Source organism: Neodiprion fabricii, chromosome 3 (genome assembly GCF_021155785.1).
Source record: "Neodiprion fabricii isolate iyNeoFabr1 chromosome 3, iyNeoFabr1.1, whole genome shotgun sequence".
NCBI classification, from domain to species: Eukaryota; Metazoa; Arthropoda; class Insecta; order Hymenoptera; family Diprionidae; genus Neodiprion; species Neodiprion fabricii.
The window spans coordinates 15,010,141-15,029,114 of record NC_060241.1 but is presented as its reverse complement, the minus strand read 5'-3'; the positions used below and the strand labels follow the sequence as shown (position 1 = coordinate 15,029,114).

Sequence of the window (18,974 nt, the reverse complement as noted above, 5' to 3'; positions counted from 1 at the left end):
CAACTTGACTACGTATATCAAATGACGAGCGGCAGCCGTGACTTGTTCTGAAGAAGAGAAAGTCTCGGACTAATTGATTGAAAATTGTTTAATACAAACGGTAAGTAAGAATCATATATCAGTTTCTTTGATCTATTCACAAAGTCAATTGTCGTCTTTGTTACGTAGTAGGGGAAAGGGGGGTAGCCCCGGCCAGTTTTCTATTTCTATGTGTCTGCCACAAATTAAGGTTCAATAATTAATCGGAATCGCATGAATATCTCAACAAAGATATATTTCAACAGAATATCGAACAAAAAAAATTATAAATTATCAACAACTTAAAAAAAAAAAATGTTAATTTTTGGCTTAAATTCATCCTCCGAAAAAAAGTGGCGGGTAGCTCCGGCCACTGCCATATTTAATTCCGAAATCGTTCTTTGGCTACACAACCGTCACACGTGTAGTATAAATCGCCTGGATTTATATCAACGCATTCCTCGTGAGCCCAGTCTTGACATTTGTGGCATTGGATCCAGTCCTCGTCAAATGTCTCGCCACAAATTATGCACTTGGTGTCTTTTTTTTTGGCACGCGATTTCGATTCAGCTTTTCTTTTTGTGACGTTCCTTTTTTTCATCGCGATCTTTTGCTTTTTTCGGAACTGCTGATTTCTCAATCAGCTGAATTTGATAAGGAGATGACGTCAAAATCTCACTTCTTTAGATCTTCCTTTGAACTTAGCCATTTTGACGCTCACCTACGAAAACAAACGACATGTAATTGCAGTAAACCTTTTTTTTATGAAGTTTCGATAAGAAATAGGCCTTTGAATGAATGGCCGGAGCTACCCGATTTGATTTTTAGCAGAATTATGGCTTCAGCACTAAAATAAATATTAATTTTTCCAAACTAAATATTGCATGTAAGATTTAATGATTATAATAAATGTTGGCCAGGTAAAAAATATAATGACTTACGTTTTTTCAATGGAGCACACTTTTTTACTTTGAGTATAACGTGATCGTGTTTCACAGAAATCGATGTTTACGTTTTCACGACCGGACACAAAGCCGAGGTGAGCTTTACTGCTCGCGCGTTACTGGTGGGACGCGAAATAACACAGAACAATGGAAACAATCGAAATAAAGACAAAGCGAGCATAGATTTTGAATATGGCCGGGGCTACCCGCTTGCCGGGGCTATCCCCCTTTCTCCTAATAGTTTGCAGGTTAACCTGCAAGTCTCAACACAAGAAAAAAATTTTAAATATTTTTCCCCTCATGATATACGTTATTTTTGAAGCTTACAATTAGAGAAAAATAAATAAATATGTAGAAGAATTTTTTTCCATCCTTTTATAGATAATGGTGTTCCCTAAGCATAAGAATACCCAGTTTCGAGTTAAGTGGCTGAATAACCCGAATTGGCTGCGTGAGGTAGAGCGCGATAAAAAATCGGCTTATTGTAATCTATGCCAGGCTACCTTCAACTTAAGTAACATGGGTTACACGGCAGTAACCAGCCGTAGCAAAGGAAAAAAATATCTTGCCAGAGTACAAAACATGAAGATCGCCATCAATCGCAATGTTTATGCCATCGTGCTTGTCGGCCAAACCAACAACACCCGCTTCTACATATACTGCTGGACAGCAGGCTGTATCATCTTCGAAGCTACCTGAACAACTGGAAATGCCATCAACATCACAGATCCAACCTTCCGTTGCTGAGAAAGTTCAGATTTTGCACTCTAGAGCACCCACTCGTGGATTAGAGAAATTCGTTTTAAAAGAAAACGTCACTAAAGCGGAAGTAATATGGACTCTACAATGCATAATGGTATACAAATCAGCGCGAGAAGCCGAAAAAGATATGAAGAGATTTTCGGAAATGTTCCCGGACAGTGAAATAGGCAATAAGATGCAGTTACACAAGGATAAAATTGGGTATGTGATTGTATATGGCTTAGCCCCCGTTTTCAAACAGAAAATCGAAGAAAAATTTTTATCTTGCGAAAGCTTTGTAATAGGTTTTGATGAATCGCTAAATCGAGTTGCTAAAAGACAGCATATGGATATTAATTTCAGATTTTGGTACAAACGCGTCAATGAAGTAAAACCCCAGTACTTGACTTCAGCTTTTCTTGGCCGTTCTCGAGCTAGCGACATGTTGAACGCGTTTTAAAGTGCTATCTCACCATTAGACCTTAAAAAGATTCTGCAGCTGTCGATGGATGGTCCGAACGTTAACCAGAGTTCACTAACAAGTTACAAAAGAGTCGAAAAACGAGTTAACCATTATTGGAGGGAGGTTCTTCATGACAATGGAAGGCCAGAACAAGCGTTTTAAATCATTAAAATGGCTTTAATACTCTCGCATGGTAATGCGAATGTGGAGCGGGGGTTTTCCATTAATAAAGATTGTCTGTTGGAAAATGCAAAGGAAGAATCACTGGTAGCCAGAAGGGTTGTTTATGACTTCGTTTCATCTGAAGGAGGCCTAGATGGATCTGAGATCTCAAAATCACTTATTCACGCGGCAAGAAATTCGCACGGAAAATATGCCGAGGCATTGGAATTCAAGCGTAAAAAAAAACTGGAGGGGAATGGTTCAGAATTGAAACGAAAAGCTATTGCTCTGGAGGTTAAGGAGCTGCAGAGTAAGAAATCAAAAATTTTACCATCGGCTCAAGAAGCAATAGTTGTGATTAAAGAAGAGATTGAAAGAAAATGTAGACTGTTGTAAGGTTGTACAGAAAAAAACTAGTTAGGCTTGCAATAATTTTCATATATTTATGTGTTGTAATTTGTTATTTATGTATCTATCTTACATAAAAATATATACCTTATCAATAGTCACGTAGTTCATGTCATTTTTACGAATGTTTAAAAAATAAACTACTCTGTGTTTTATCACATTGTATGATTCGTACTCATTTTCGACTTATGTACCTGATATAAAAGTTTAATAAAGAGAATATAAAATTAAAAAATTGAAGAGCATCACTACAAATCTGTCTATAATCATGGAAGAAGAGACCGGGAAAAATGAAATTTTTTCTCTGGAAAACCTGGAAAAGTCAAGGAAATTTATTTTCAGATTCGAGTATACACCCTGTTAAATTTATTCATTTTTATCCATTTTCAATCTTGTAAATAAAAATTATAGTACATTTTTTCCGTTTATTGATATTATTTTAATTATTCAGAGAAAGTAGATAGAATCTTACGCGTTCTAATAAAGTTCCAATGATGGTAAAACGCTGCCATTCAGCGGTATTCAGTAATTAATCAATTCAGGCAAAGTAAATCGTCGAAAATAATGCAATAATCACGACATAGATCATTGGAACGGGGGCTAATCCAAAAGTTCTGGCACTTCTGGTTTTTTTGTGCAAAAATCAGGTTCAACCAATGAGAACGTTTTTTTTTTTTTTTTTTGAATCGAATAATGAGCCATTCTAATTTGCCAGCCAAATTTCGAATATTTCAATTTAAGGGATCAAAAAATGAATGCAGCAGGATTCAAATTTTTGTGTCATTTCCAATTTCTTTTTTCTTTTAGCTTATTGGGTAAATCAGAATTGATTGCGTTGTTTACTCAAATAAAGACGTCAGTTCTGGTAATTGACATGTACACAATATGACTCGACTTTGGCTTCGGAGAACTTGAGAACTTCCTCATTCCATCAAATGAAACTTGAACATGATCATGCCAGTGTTTCATTTTTGCAACTATTTTGGCCAAATTGAAGTTACGTGATCGATGCCACGTCAGATAATATTTAAAATTTGTCATTACGCCCAGCTAGAAATCTTAATAAAAGAACGGATAGTAATAAGAGCAACGGCTACTGCAATGAGCGGGGGCATTAAATACTGGTACTGAGAGGGATAGCCAATTCCAGTGACTGCCAGCGCTGTCCATCCTAGTATTCGGATTACAATCGCAATTGCTTGTGAATGATAATCAGATGTGCTGGGAGGAATCCATTTGATGCCTGTCGAACCACAAGTAACTAATATTATCCAGCAAGCCATCAGGAGAGGGTCTTCCGTGCTCAATTTGACACTGAATCTGAAAAAAGTTACAACTTGAATGTAGTGCAAATAATATAATGTCACAATTTAGATTTCACTGAAGGGTAATATACTCATCAATTTTGGTGCACATAAAATTTCAAGATTATGTAGGATTACAAATATTTCATATTATTCTAGGGATTTCATAAGATTATTTCAATAAACTTGGAAAGATTTTATATCATTGGAAAAGGTTTCACGCATTCCAAACATCGTAGGTGTTTTGTACGATTTCATTAGATTGCAATAATTTAGTGTCGTTTCCGGAGATCTCGAAGAATTGAAACGAATTTCATAAAATTACAAATGATTTTGCTGGATTGTGAACTCCGGTTTTCAAGGATGGTTAGTTTTTCGATTTATATGGCGTGGATGTTTCTCCCGAGATGAACATTTTGCATTGAGAACAAATTCATGAACGAACAAAAAATTATTTATTTCGTTTATCATACTCTCAATGACCCTTAGGTTGCATTTAACACTGCCCAATTATCCCGTGGACAAATTGATTTGTCGATTTGCAAGAATTATCGTTTATTCGAGAAATATTATTACCAGAGAAATGACGCAAGCTTTTTGTTACTTATTGTGTACAACAAATATTGACTCATTTTCATGCCTCATTTCATATTTTTACGTGGGATATAAAACAGAAAAAGAAAAAAAGGGTGCCACTATTAGTCGTTTCTGCGACTAAAAGAGTAAAACGGCAAAAAAAAAGTACGTAAACGAATATGTGTCTTATATTCTTTGATATACTGCACATACATAGACGTAAAGGAATAGATGGAGTATGGACCTCCGCTAAAACCGTGGAGTCCAGCGAATAAGGAGGAAAAGAAAGAAACCATTTACGTTCTGGCGTTCTCGCTCTGTCCGCGCACGCGTACTACTTTTGTTTTTAGTAATATGACGACCTTTTCATTTAACAGTGAATTGAGGACGCTATGATCCATTGTAAATAATTCTCACGAATCTCAGAATGGTGAAATCTTTAATATTCAATATCGAATACCGGCACCAATAGGTCGGTAATTACCACTGCAGTTCAGGCTCATATCAGTAGTCACCACTGCGGTCACAATTGGGCCGGTAATTGTTATTGAGGTCATCATTACGGCCGGTAATTATCATTGCGGTTATAATTGGGTGGCTAATTATCATTACGGTTACAATTGGGTCGGTAATTATCATTACAGTTACAATTGGGTCGGTAATTAGCACTGCGGTTACCATTGCGGCCGCTAACTCACACGTATACACTTATGCAAACACATCGGATACCGACGTATATTAACTACTAATGTTGACGCTTCCAGTGATGAATGACCATGGTTTTATTTTTTTTTCTCAATACTGTCTAGAAGCTTTCCAGCGAATTATGAATAAAAAATACAGAGGAACTTTCCCTAGAGAATTAAAATCGTCCGCAATAGCACCAAACTTCTTTTTAACAAAGGCATAAACCTATGGCTGCCAAACCTTCCTGCATTTCCTGCCTCATATAAAAACAATTTTAAATGGTATACTAATGTTGACGGAAGTCCAGGCATCACTAAATAAGCTTAGAATGCTGTTTAACAGAAGTGAGTTGAAAGTAAAAGAGCAGGAAAAATTTTAATTTATTTTGAGAATCGATAAAATGTCAATAAAAAAGAAACTGAATTTAGTGGGAAACAATTCAGTGATTTATGACGTGGGAACAAACTTCAATAGTGGTGACCTCCCGCTAACTTCTTATGCTCTAATCTTTTCGCCCGTGTGTCTCAATGGCCACTGAAATGTTTCAATTGCCTATCATTTAATTAAAGGTATCACAAGGGCTGAACGAACTAAAGTACTGCGTCAATGTTTACTTGAATTGCATGATACTAAAGCTGAATTAATTGGCTCAATAGTACATCTGCACCGAATAACATTGCGATACTCAATGCCATGAATGCAGATCTCAGTTTTATTAGTTTGAAATATTTCTTTTCAAACTCAGCCACAAACAAGTGAATACACATTCTTTGGGATGCCTATCACATAATAAAGCTCGTAAGAAACGCATTTGCAAATCTGCATATGTGTGTATTAAAAGACGACATAGATGATAATATAAACTGGGTACATCTAGAACGATTGGTCAAACTTCAGCAAAAAAGAAGGCCTGTACGTCGCTATTAAGATTCAGCAACTGCATCTTTGATTTGAAAAAGGCGAATGAAGGTTTCTCTCGTAGTTCAAGGTTTGAGCACAAATATGGCCAATGTTTTGACTTTTTGTTGCAAAGACTTGCAACTTACTGAATTCGAAAACTCCACCGCTACGTCGCATTTTTGTGTACCTAACAGTAGCATTTTTGACATGTTGAATAGTAGAAATTTGATATGGAAAAATCTCACACAAGTGTTTGTACGTAGAGAAAATTTAGAAAAAGTTCGAAACAACATTTCTGGTTTCATTAAGTATTTAAAAACGTTGCAAGGAGGAGGTCTTTAGACGGGCCAATATCATTTTCGAAAAAAAAAACACATTTTCTTGGATTGTTTGTATGTTTACCAAGTATTGTTGAAATTAGTGCAATACTACTTCAACGTGAAAACATTCGATAGTTATTGACTTACAAACTCTCAGGACCACCTGGAAACTTTCTTTAGTACTGTGCGTAGTACAGGTAGATTCAACAATAATTCGACTGCTGTAGAATTCAAAAATGGCTACAAAAGATTGCTTATGCGATCTGATGCACAGGCTTCAGAAAATGCTAATAGCACACAAATTGACAAGACTTTAGTTTTATACATAGATAACAGCCCTGAAAAAGCGATAGGGGCGGCGGACAACATTTTTTAGCCTGATTTCAGCGTTGATATCGTCTAACACAATTATATAACCTGTAACCATGGGAATTTGATCTAATATGCAGAACACATTTTTGCATACATAAATAAATGGTTTTGTGGCTTAATAACTAAAAAAATTTATCAAATGCACCTACTGCGTGAATATTTTACTTTGCAGTTAAAGTCTATCGTTACTACAAATAGAAATTGTAGGGGCAGACTTGTAGCTGCTTCATCAGATGTCGTTGATCTATGATTGATCATAAAAAAAAGTGATCAAGATTCATGATCATATAACGCAAATGAGAGGTTGCTTACAAGCTCGAACAAAATTCTCAATAGCAAATTCGATGATATACGCCATATGACAGAGTAAAGTATACCTGCAGACTATCGTAACCAGCTAATCAGGGCCATAATGTGTTCATTTTCAACAGTGAAGTTATATCATATAAGTTCCTCGAAAAACTACACGATTCGTAGAACAAGAAGTCAACATACTAGACTCATAGTTTCTAAAATCTAATAAATTCTACTGACGGTATAATATGATATAATATATTATAATATAATAGTAAGATAAGAAAATACGTATAACAGAATGAGTATAATAAGGTAGTGTGATAGTTGATAATTCAACTGGTTAAGTGAATTTTAATTATGGAATATTACATCTAAAATAAAAATAAGAAATAAGTTACACAGAATGAATATATGCCCCCACAATAATCACACGATACACGTATATCTTTTACTGTACGTGCAACTGCCTAAACGCGCATACGCGAACAGAGCGAGACCGCGAAAATACGAAGGTTTTCTCTCTCTTGCTTCTTATTCACTAGGACCGCCATGAATGAAAGCTCCATCTATTTCTCTACGTCTATGGCAACATATCACAGAATGAAGAAAATCGGTGAAGTACACCTTGGGTACTTTTCTCGTGATTACTAGTTGTTTGCTACCCGATATGCTGGAGTTTGACACCAAGTAATCTTAACTAAGAGACCTTTGTTCCTTTATCTGGGCAATAGTATGTATTCTCCATTTCTCTTCAATAACTCCATGACACTTGCAAAATGTCAATTCTTGAGAACTCATGAATTACTTTACATTATGAAATAACTTGGTAGATCATGGGTTGATTCATCACCTGTAATTCTTGGCCCATGTGAGGACTGAAGGTATAGCAGGAATGGCAGCGATGCACCACGTTAGGAATAGTATCAACTGAAATACAATCTGTTTTCCATCCGTATGACTGTCACTTTGAATCTGCTCCTCGATACTTGGCTTTTCTCTATTAACTCGAAATCTATCGATGAAATTAGACCGCAGAGAGGTTAATAACAGTTCTTCTAGATAATCCTCGTATAATCTTGTGAGTTTGAGGAATTGTAGTCCGATAAATATGAACATGGATAAAGCTCCGCATGTGACAGGTACCATAGACAATAATATTGTAGGAGCAATCAGAGGCAGTTGAATTAAACCTCCTATCAACCATTCTGACCACATCGGCGAAAACTTCAGAGCGCGTGTTAAAAACCTAATGAATAAAATTCAGTTATTAATTGCATGAGGAAATCTTTACGGGGTGGTGGGGGGTGGTACACAGTAGAAAGTCATAAATTTTTCTTTTTTTTTTTGCAAACAAAAATTCTTCATTTGCTTTTATTGATAGACCTTAATGAGTTGTTCTGTTTTCGTCTCGTATTCAAGACACATCATACAATGAATAATGGTATTCAGATCAGACCCAGACACACCGAAAGGCTAGATCATGATTGCGTTTTACAAGAAACTTGCATCAGGACTTGATTGCAGGCGTCAACGAGTTTTTGACGGAAACCAACACATGTTAAGATTAGGTAAAGAAAATGTTCTGCGAGCCTTTTGTATTCCGATATTTCTGACAAAACTAAAAAAAATATTCTCTGATTTAAGAAGATTAGATCATTTGTTTCAGTGTATATCACATGTCCATGTACAGGACGCAACAATACCTTTGAGAGTTGACAAAATTAATATTCATCGAAATTCCTCCAATGTTATTTTAATGGAATGATCAAATGCAGATGGAAAATGGTAAAACTCAGCAGGCTGAGGAACTTACTTGCACATGCGTAACATTGGCCTATAGGCCCCTAGCGTACCTTTCAAGCATGTTACTAGTGTGTGTGAGACCGTTGTACGTATACACCCATCAGCGCCGCCTAACGTGTATGCCTGACAAAACTTTAATGGTGATTCCGTACATGTACACAGCAATGCAAACACGTTTTCTTTGCTTGTGAAGGTACGCTAGAGGCCTATTAGTCAGCAACATCGTACCACGGAAATATTTTCGTCTATGAAGCGAGGGAGCCCACCTTACTTGAAACGAGATCTGACATGTCAAATTTTCCTGTGCCAAATGCCGAATTCAAATGATATTGTTATAATGACTTAGTCCAAGAACTTTAGGATTTCACTTGGGAAAAACTCCAACCAAGCTAAAATTTGGTATACATTTACCTTTCAGCTCTCCAAAAGAGGTGTGGAAAATCCCCGGAATTTGGTTATACGCATAACTTGTGACAGCCCAAAAATCGTAAAAAAAAATTACTTTTTTTCGGTCTTTTGCAAATATCTTCGTTCTCGTCGGTCTTAGGACTATAAAGTATACTTATAAAAAAGGTGAAATAAAGTTTATTAATAACACTAACAGTTTTTATGTAATCTGGTGTTGGATCTCTAATAGAAATGTTGTATGGATATTTAATTGCATGTAATGATCGAAATTGAAGTTTTTGTGCGGTATCTTCTCGATTTGACATTTTTATAGACATTCAGGTACAAATAATAGTATATTCAAGTGTACAAAATTAACGGGAGATATAAATTTAAAAAATTGGTGATTTCGAAAAATTAACGACGGAGCCAGGAATCGAACTTGGTATCTAGAGAGGTGATGAGAGGAATTAACGAAAACAAAAGAAACAGCGCCGAAGAAGAACGTTATCGAGTTTTGCCAGCAGCTGCAGCAATTCTTCGACAGGATATACGTTCTGTAGCTTGTGAAACTGACTATTATCCTCCGAGCACGCACATGTTTGCCGATGTAAATAGTTCGATTCAAAAATCTCTTCGTTTTTTCATAGAGGAGATCATTATTGAAAATAAAAAAGGTAAATTGGAGCCACTACACAAGAAGTGTACCGCCATTAGCTATACTATCATGTCTGCAGTTCGTCCACGATAATTTCTTTCCGATTCCGTTGATGATTCCGAGCAATCTTGGAATTTCCCACCAGTCCCGTGGGGAAATCAAGAACAATTCAAGAAAGGAGAGGGCGCAACTGAAAGAGAATAAGCTGTCAGAAATTCGTTGCATAAACTATCTTCATTTTTTTAGTTACGTATTCCTAAACATTCACGACGAAAAAGATTAGAGTATAGCCTGACAAGATCAACTTTTTTACGGTAGACTTTTACATCTTTATGATGTTAGAATAAAAGCATCGAAAACAAGAGTTTTATTTTGTACGAATAGAAAGTTTTCGTCTCTTGAGCACCCGATGTAAGAATGTATGTAGATGAATGTTTACATGTTGGAATCTTACGCTTCCGATGGGAAGCACACGCATGACGGTCAAAGCCGTCAAATAAATGATATGCGGATGTGCGGTATCATTAGTTACGAGAAAATTCATTGTTGGGAGATATAAATTTGAAAAATTGGTGATTTCGAAAAATTAACGACGGAGCCAGGAATCTAACCTGGTATCTAGAGATGCTTGACCGGAGCCTTACTCCACTAGACCACCTAGCCGCCCTGACTCTATTGTTGTTAATTCCTCTCATCACCTCTCTAGATACCATGTTCGTACCATGTTTTATTGAGAATATTGTACTGCATATCCCGAAAACAAATAATGGATGGTCCTATACTTTTTGACGTAATGACAATTCTGTCCCCATACCGGTCCTTAAGCTTCGTTCTTATAGTTTTATCGTCTGGTTGAAAATCTTCGAGGACTCCTTTCAATTTAGTGAAGGTAAATTGACAATAATGATAATTTTCTATGTGGGTGAAAATATTTTCTATAGTTGCGATAATTCGGTCAACCACGAGGCGACCTGTTTTTTCTGGTGCCTGGTGAAAGAAAATGGATAAAGCAATTGCTGTGATATTTTGCTTCGGCTGCAACCAAATCTGTCTCGAAGATTATCCTTTTTCTAATAGCCAAGGTCTGAGAATCTTTTCTTGTTTCGGCGATCTGCATGACAGTTTTTTTGAATCCGATTGTTGCAGCGTGCTTAATCGTTTTACGGAGCTCCTTACGCTTTTTTTTTTCTTTTTCCTCATCAGCCTCGTTTCCGCAAAAAATACAAAGTTTGGTAAAGTCGAGAGATGGTGCGGACGATTGCATCTTGCTTTTGGGAGGACTACATCCCGATGAACCAACAGCATCCTCGATAGCACGTTTCCTTTTGAAAGCGTTAATACTGGACTTGCGAGTATAGTCTTTACGACAGGCCACGTGCACTTGGATAGATTTCACATCACTAAACAGTGCTATTCCATCATTTCTCTCACCACTCACAACCTTTAACTTATCTATTCCCCGCTCAACTGTTACAAATTCGTCACTTGCAAGAGTTTTGTTACAAATACCGCACAATTGTTCCATTATGAGTAATTGCCTTGAAAACGCGATATAATATACGTCCAGTGTGGCGTAGAAACGATTTGGGACTGAGCATCTAACGCACCGCACTAGCAAAAACAGGCATAGCAGGTATAAACCGGGCCCTAATCGATGCACTGACGTCAGAGAGGAGGCGCAGCTGCTATGAAGCCACCACACAGAACGCAGGACGTAGCGGCGCGGTAACTAGGAAACTCAGTCTGTTGTTTCACAACTTTTTCGGTGGAAATTATTAGTTCTATCAATAAACTCTATTATACTTTTTTTTATGGAGAATTTCTTGCTTTTTTTTATAAGTATATCTTATAGTTGTAAGACCGACGGGTACGAAAATATTCGTAAAAAACCGAAAAAAAGTAATTTTTTTCACCGTTTCTGGGCTGTCACAAGTTATGCGTAGAACCGAATTCTAGGGATTTTTCACACCTTATTCGGAGAGCTGAAAGGTAAGTGTATACCAATTTATAGCTTGGTTGGACTTTTTCCTAAGATGAGCCTATTTTTTGCCTCAAGTTCCTGGACTAACTTGTAATAGTCATCAGTCATTAGGCAGTCAACAATAAAAGTTTTCCAAGCCTTCGCGAATCACCGAATCAACTATGTGAAATCTATTTAACCTCAAAAATTCGCCTTACCTACATAACCCCCATAAGTCACGACAAACAGTTGAAGCTTAAGATGGCCAGCGTGCATGAAAAGACGACAAGGTCCACGCATGCGCAGTCGGACACTAGATCTGTTTTAAATCTGAAACTCTGACCCTTCTTGCTTGGCATAATTAAATCACTGGATACCTTTTTTCTAGCGTTAAAACGATTTGCGAAAAGATGAGTCCTAACTGAACTTTCTGCTGTGAATACACCCGATAAATCATTACGGAGTAATTACAAGTATTATTGAAACTCTGTATCAGTGTACACATACGGAAATTGATTCTGCGACACCTAATTTCTCTCCCTCGTCGATTACGTTGGCAATGGAGAACGTCGTCCAAGCGGTAAATAGCCATACCCTGTGGGTTGAAATTCTCTAACGGGCTAACGTTATGGACTAAGGAGAAAAATTAACTGTCGTAAAATCAATTTCTGTATGTGTATATTCATGCTTGTTCGAATACAAACCTTTGGGCCATGTTGTACACCGTTGAACCAAATATTATAACAGCGCAGCAAATGACAACTGCAAATATCTGTAGAAGAGCCAAGGACACAAATCCTTCTGGGCCAATGCCAATACCAATGCACAAAGCTAACGTGATTACAGTGGTGATGGTAGATTTGATCAATCCGATTTCATGATCTACTTGTTTTGCTAAAGCAAGTAGTAGGAGTCCAGACATGACCCCATAAACATTTGGCCAACGATCTCTCACTGCGGTGCTCAGGGTTTCTATAAACCCACCACTAAACACTTCAATGGTATATTTACATTTTGGATCTAATGTAAATTTTAGCTTGAGAGCCATATTGCCAACACCTTTGCCTCTATTCGCCGCATTTTTTGTTTGTACTATTAAAGTTTTTGGCACCAGATTTCTGAAATGAAAAATTGAGGTTTGGAGTTATCATAGAAGAAAATCTCATACAGGTGCTGTCTAATGTGACTTTTTTGTGTATTTCAACACGAACTAATCGCCAAATGCAATATGATCAATGCTACATAGTCTTGTGACTCTTAAAAATACGACGCAGAGAATTACAGTACACAGAACAATTATTCAGCAATCAAATCTTGATTATATTTTGAAATAATTAAGAACCGGGTACATTTCAAAATAGCGAAGATTTGGGTTAGGGACCACTAATTTGGTTGTAACTGACAATGAGTCACATAATACGCGCATATGAGCTGTAAAACAATAGCAAAACAATTTTCAATATGCACTTATTAACACTGTGCGTCACTAGAATATACTGAAAAATGATTGTGACAACCGAAAATGAATTAAGGTTAACAATAAGATAATAAGAAAAAATTTTCGTCGGTTGAAGGTCATTTTACATCAGTTTGATTTTATTTACAAAACATTTAAATTCAACGTTTCGGTCGGGCCCTGCCGGCCATCTTCAGGCTAAAATAAAATTATAGAATTTTTTTGTTTAACATTCTTTACATTATCCTTATATAGAGTAATGATTAGTAAAATTTTGTTTGTAAATTCTAAGAGTAGGTATATTTATTATTCAGAAACCATATACTGTCTATTTATTAAGTGGCAGCAAAATTATGACGATTCGGTTTCCTTATTTTAAAACTATAATAGTTTGTGTCTTTAATTTAAAATTTATAAATTAAAATATAAGCACTTGTTAGAAAAGGACAAAATACAGGGTTTAGAATTGGAATATAAATTATACGAGAGCGATGTTACAAAAATTACTTACCAATACGTGACAACGTTTCCCGCTGTGATGTTGTATAACGGCATGATGGACGGAAGTGACAGGAGGATTGATTATGATCTATCACCACAACATTTTAAAAAAAGAAAAAAAAGAGAAAAGAAAGAATATCCAAACACAAATCAAATATTAAATGTCATGACAGTGATACTTGTGCTTCAGCAGCTCATGCTTTACAATTAGGACATTATTTTGATTTTGAAAAGGCAAATGTTTTAACATCTCACCCAAACTGGTATAAACGGAATATCAAAGAGATGATACATATTAGTAAAAACAACAATACCGTTAATAGACGTACGGATATACAAAATTTAAGTCATCTATAATCAGATATACTATAGTTTAAAATTTCCACGCCTAACAACAGTTATGGTAATTCTCACTTTCGACTATTGACTACTATATCGAACTATCGATTTTAGTAATAGATCGTAATCAATCCTCCTGTCACTTCCTTCCATCATGCCGTTTAAACAACATCAAAGCGGAAAAGGTTGTCACGTATTCGTAAGTAATTTTTGTAACATCGCTCTCCTATAATTTATATTCCAATTCTAAACCCTGTATTTTGCGCTTTTCTAACAAGTGCTTATATTTTAATTTATAATTTTTAAATTGAAGACACAAACTATTATAGATTTAAAATAAGGAAACCGAATCGTCATGATTTTGCTGCCACTTAATAACATGACAGTATATGGTTTTTGAATAATAAATATACCTACTTTTAGAATTTATAAACAAAATTTTACTAATCATTACTCTATATAAGGATGATGTAAAGAATGTTAAACAAAACAATCCTATAATTTTATTTTAGCCTGAAGATGGTCGGCAGGGCCCGACCGAAACGTTGAATTTAAATGTTTTGTAAATAAAATCAAACTGATGTAAAATGATCTTCAACCGACAAAAATTTTTTCTTACTAGAAAACGACAAGGTCACGAATAATACCTAAACAATAAGATAGGCGATACGAACTTGAGTGTATTCAAAAATGCTATTATTTTTTGACTTTGAAAATAAACGACCTGCATTTTATGAGAAACTTATTTCGATAAGGCGGTAAACAAGCAGATTTTCGGCTTGGTTATAACAACTAGTCTTTCGGTGTGGATCTTTGGTAAAATTATTATAGACAATAAGTCAAGTTTTTAGTTGAGTTGTCAATTTTCCAAGTATTTGAGGAACAAGATTAAATCAGTCGAATAAAAATTTGCCCATTTATGAAAAAGATTTCATCAGTATCATATTTCTCCGACTTTATAAATCTGTTGTCACGATTTGTCTCGTATATCGGTCATCGATTTTCTGAGACACAGATCTAAGGATCGAGTTCTCATGGAAAATATTAATACGTAAAAGTTGTCCGAATTATGGAGGTAGACTTGATCCTGACCTTGTACTTGACCTTTAGATTAAGTGTCGGGGTGAAATCAAGGTCAACTTGATAATTTTAATTGGAAAACCGATATTTCTTCCTCGAAATCGATAAAGTATAAAATTTTACATTTACACTCCGTTCGCCGAGAAAATGACACGCTTAAGAAGCGAAACGCGTCCAGTTCCGTCAGATCCCACCCACTGCGTCGCCCACTTTACTCCCGCCAGGTTACCGAATGGGTCGCGCAACTAGTTAGACCCGGCGACAGCCCCCAAAGGTACCCAGTTACTCAGATCTAACGGTTAATTTCAAACCTATAAAGGATTGACTTCAAATCTTTTATTTCAAACCTAATGGTCGATTTCAAACCGTCAAGCGCCAATCGTTGCAAAGTTGCGAGTGAGTTTGAATTTGTAAAATTTCAATTGTGATTTTGTTATTCTGGTTGATTAATACATCCGATGGCAGAAAATAAGGACAAGGAAGTAGAATAAATTTATCCGAGATATAATGAGACTGCGATGTACATATTATTTCACCTATAAGTCCCTTTACAGTGCGTGAACTTTTGGTACAGGGCACATGTGTACGATATTATAGGTACGATACTGAATCGCGAGCTTTGCTATCCCCACCCAACCCCCACACTGCCCGATCATGCACGACACTGTATCGTTCTATCAACGAACGGAGTATAGATAAGGATTTGAGTACTTTTAGGACACCTTGCACATGAGATAATCCATGTCAACTGGATTAAGTCCTGACCATCAGAATTATATATGTTTCCGAAATATTTTGTGGGTATAGTACGACCTCTGAAACACGTAAATTGTTTTTTTTTCAACCGTTAGGGGCCACACGGAGTAACTAGTTAGCCCAGTGAAATTAGAGTTCTAAAACCTTTGAAATTGATACAAGTAACGATATCTGCCGGTAGTAGACAAGTATGATAAAAATCATTAGAAATGTTGAAGAACTCTTCAACAAATATGAAACAATCGGTTAGAAGTCTTAAAACACCCATATGTCTTATACAACTAGGTTTTTCAGCGTGGGGTAATGAGTTACCCCATGTTGCCGCTAAGGGTTAAACATGCCACGAGTAATGATTGCCGAATTAGCTAAAAGTTGAAAAATTACTGAAAATGTATTATTTTAATCCGATCATTTTGGCACAAGACCCATGGTGGCAATCGATCTCCTTCTAGACGTCAAGACACCTGGGAGATTTTTTATTTCACCGAACCATGATAAATAACATATTGTGTTACAAGTGCTGAAAGTGAGCGATTTTTCATGAGCGTAAAGTTTGTAGCGTGAACCGCAAAGGCTAGTATTACAATCGCATGAGTACTAGTGTCTGAACGCTGTGCGAGCCAAAGCGACAACTGCTATTTTTTTTCCAAAACCTGTGAAAGGAAGTTCGATTTAAGAAGTAGCGAAGGTGCCATTCATAGCGCATAGACTTGGGGTGAGTTAATTCACGGTGAGTGACATGATGCACAAAATTCAGTTATTCGGAAGTACATATATTTTAATGAAAGTCCTAATATGTATTTTGCGCATGCATCAACGTCGTTTTACCACACCGTTCAGAAATGGGGCATATTTTACACACTCCACGGGTTTCGGAAATACAACTTCCCAAGAAGATATTACAAAGACATTATTTTTTAATATGACTTATTTTCATCAATGTTATTCTTCTAATATAAGTATGTGACGTTTCACGTCACTCAGTAAACAGTTGATATTTCTTAATTCCATCAAGGATTTTTCCTGTGCTAGTACGACCCCCCGGAACATTTTTTGAAAATTTGAAATTTTTCGATCACGGGCCTTACCCTACGAATTTTTAAACCTATCTTAAAAATACTCAAACTGGTTTTAGTCAATCAGGAAAAAAAATTACCTTCTTGAAATAGAAAATTTTCACGTAAAATTTAGTGTAGAATGACGTTTTATTCTATTCTTTTAATAACTTTCTGAATTTTTTAAATAATTTTTTTTTTTATTTTCATATCTGTTCAAAATCTATTATGAAGGTTTGGAAAAGATTGTAAGTGTGTTTTACGATTAGAGAAACAATTTTGAACAATTATCAATTAAATCAAAGATGCGATATTTATTATAATAGATTTGGAACAAGTATTGTAACGGGTGCAGTTTATCTTGAGCCACAGCCTATGTGATAAACCCGTTATTAGTGTGTTTTTTGTCAAATTTAGTAGATTTATAAGGAACCCCCTCCGATGGGTAAAAGCTGGATCAGCTTATCAGACCCAAAAACCCTTGATAGTCGAACTATACGGACTTAGGTATCACCAAAGCCGCCTAGGAATGTGAACAAGCACCTCCGCCCGTTGCTCCCTTCAGTAAGACAAGGGCTTGTAGGCCGTTGCTTCAACTGGAGACAAGTGAAAGAAGCGTATGTCACCTAGTCGGAGATACGGGTTTCCCAGTACTCCCTTCTAATCGCGAACTCGGAGTAAACAGAGTCGCCTGCCTATATTTTGTTATGGGTTATTGACCCAAAACACCGCTAACCTTTTAGACCAGGGAAATCCTTGGCTGACTGTTGGTTTTGTTTCCCTCCCTTTTTCAAGATAAAGTTATATATTCGTTGGAATGCGGAATGCGTTCACAGCGAGACAGACGAGTGTATGTTTAACTATAACACATGTTTAATAGCGATTAATCCAAGTACAATGGTCTTTGTCTGTAGACAAAAATAAGGTTTGACAAAATATAACCGTAGAGAACTAAAATAAAAAATAAAATTAAAGAAATAATAAATCTAACAGAATTCGTCAGTTCTGCTCCTAAATCTCCCTACAGCTCAAACGTTAAATACGCGGCTCTACTCAATATTTCCTCTATTGGTCCCGGGCTATCGTGGACTCTAATTTTGATACTCTTTGCTACAATTCAGAATAAGCACTGTGCTTGAATTTCCTCTCTAAACCTCGTGAAGCTAAATTCGATAATGATCTCTAGATGAGAATTGCCGCGTTACAATATGACGCAGCTCGGCGCTGTGCCGGACAACTGGTAATCGTTCTTCGTGGTGCGCCAGTTTTATATTCCTCCGGAGCTGTTGTTGAATGATCCTGTCGACGTCATTTCCCTATTGGTGTGTCCCGTTGTGGGTCGTCGTCCTGGTATGCGTTGGTAAGCGTCCGTCGTCTTTGTTTATTATTTTGGATGCTAGCAGGTTACGGTCGCTATCGATGGTCGTCTTGATCAGCTGTCTGTGTCAGTTGTTGACATGTTTTGTGTATGTCACGGGCATTGTTGGTATTGATGTGATTTTGAACAGCTGTCCGTTACAGTATACAAATAGAAAACATTATTGAAATTTGAGAAAAAATAATTTAAAAAGAGGACAAAAACGCCCTTTTACTGTGAAACTTATGTAAAAATGTTTTACTGCGAAAACAGAACGTTATTTTTGTTGGTTTAATCTGAGTATTTCTGAGATGGGTTTAAAAATTCATGGATAGAGACGACTGATTAAAAAAATTTGAGAATTTTTTCGGAAAATTACGAGGGCTCGTAATAGCATTAAAATAAATCCGTAATAAAATTAAAAGATGTT

General features: G+C 36.3%; 2 protein-coding genes across 3 annotated transcripts in view; one reads left to right on the top strand and one right to left on the bottom strand.

The window, feature by feature from the left end:
• Positions 1-257: 257 nt before the first annotated feature.
• LOC124178359 (GPI inositol-deacylase) overlaps positions 258-18,974 on the bottom strand; it is a 248,154-nt gene continuing 229,437 nt past the window's right edge. The window contains exons 8-11 of one of the 2 annotated variants that reach the window (XM_046561626.1): positions 12,705-13,118; positions 8,043-8,438; positions 2,931-4,056; positions 258-739 (exon numbers count right to left, since the gene is read on the bottom strand). In XM_046561626.1, coding sequence (XP_046417582.1) covers positions 3,777-4,056; positions 8,043-8,438; positions 12,705-13,118 — 1,090 coding nt within the window. In that variant the 3' untranslated portion in view covers positions 258-739; positions 2,931-3,776. Of the gene's footprint in view, positions 740-2,930; positions 4,057-8,042; positions 8,439-12,704; positions 13,119-18,974 lie in introns of those variants that run through there. The other variant, XM_046561627.1, reaches the window with a different exon arrangement.
• The window catches only part of LOC124178377, a 61,568-nt gene continuing 54,584 nt past the window's right edge, over positions 11,991-18,974 (top strand). The window contains exon 1 of the mRNA XM_046561659.1: positions 11,991-12,029. The gene's annotated coding sequence lies outside the window, so the exon portion shown is untranslated. The remainder of the gene's footprint in view (positions 12,030-18,974) is intronic.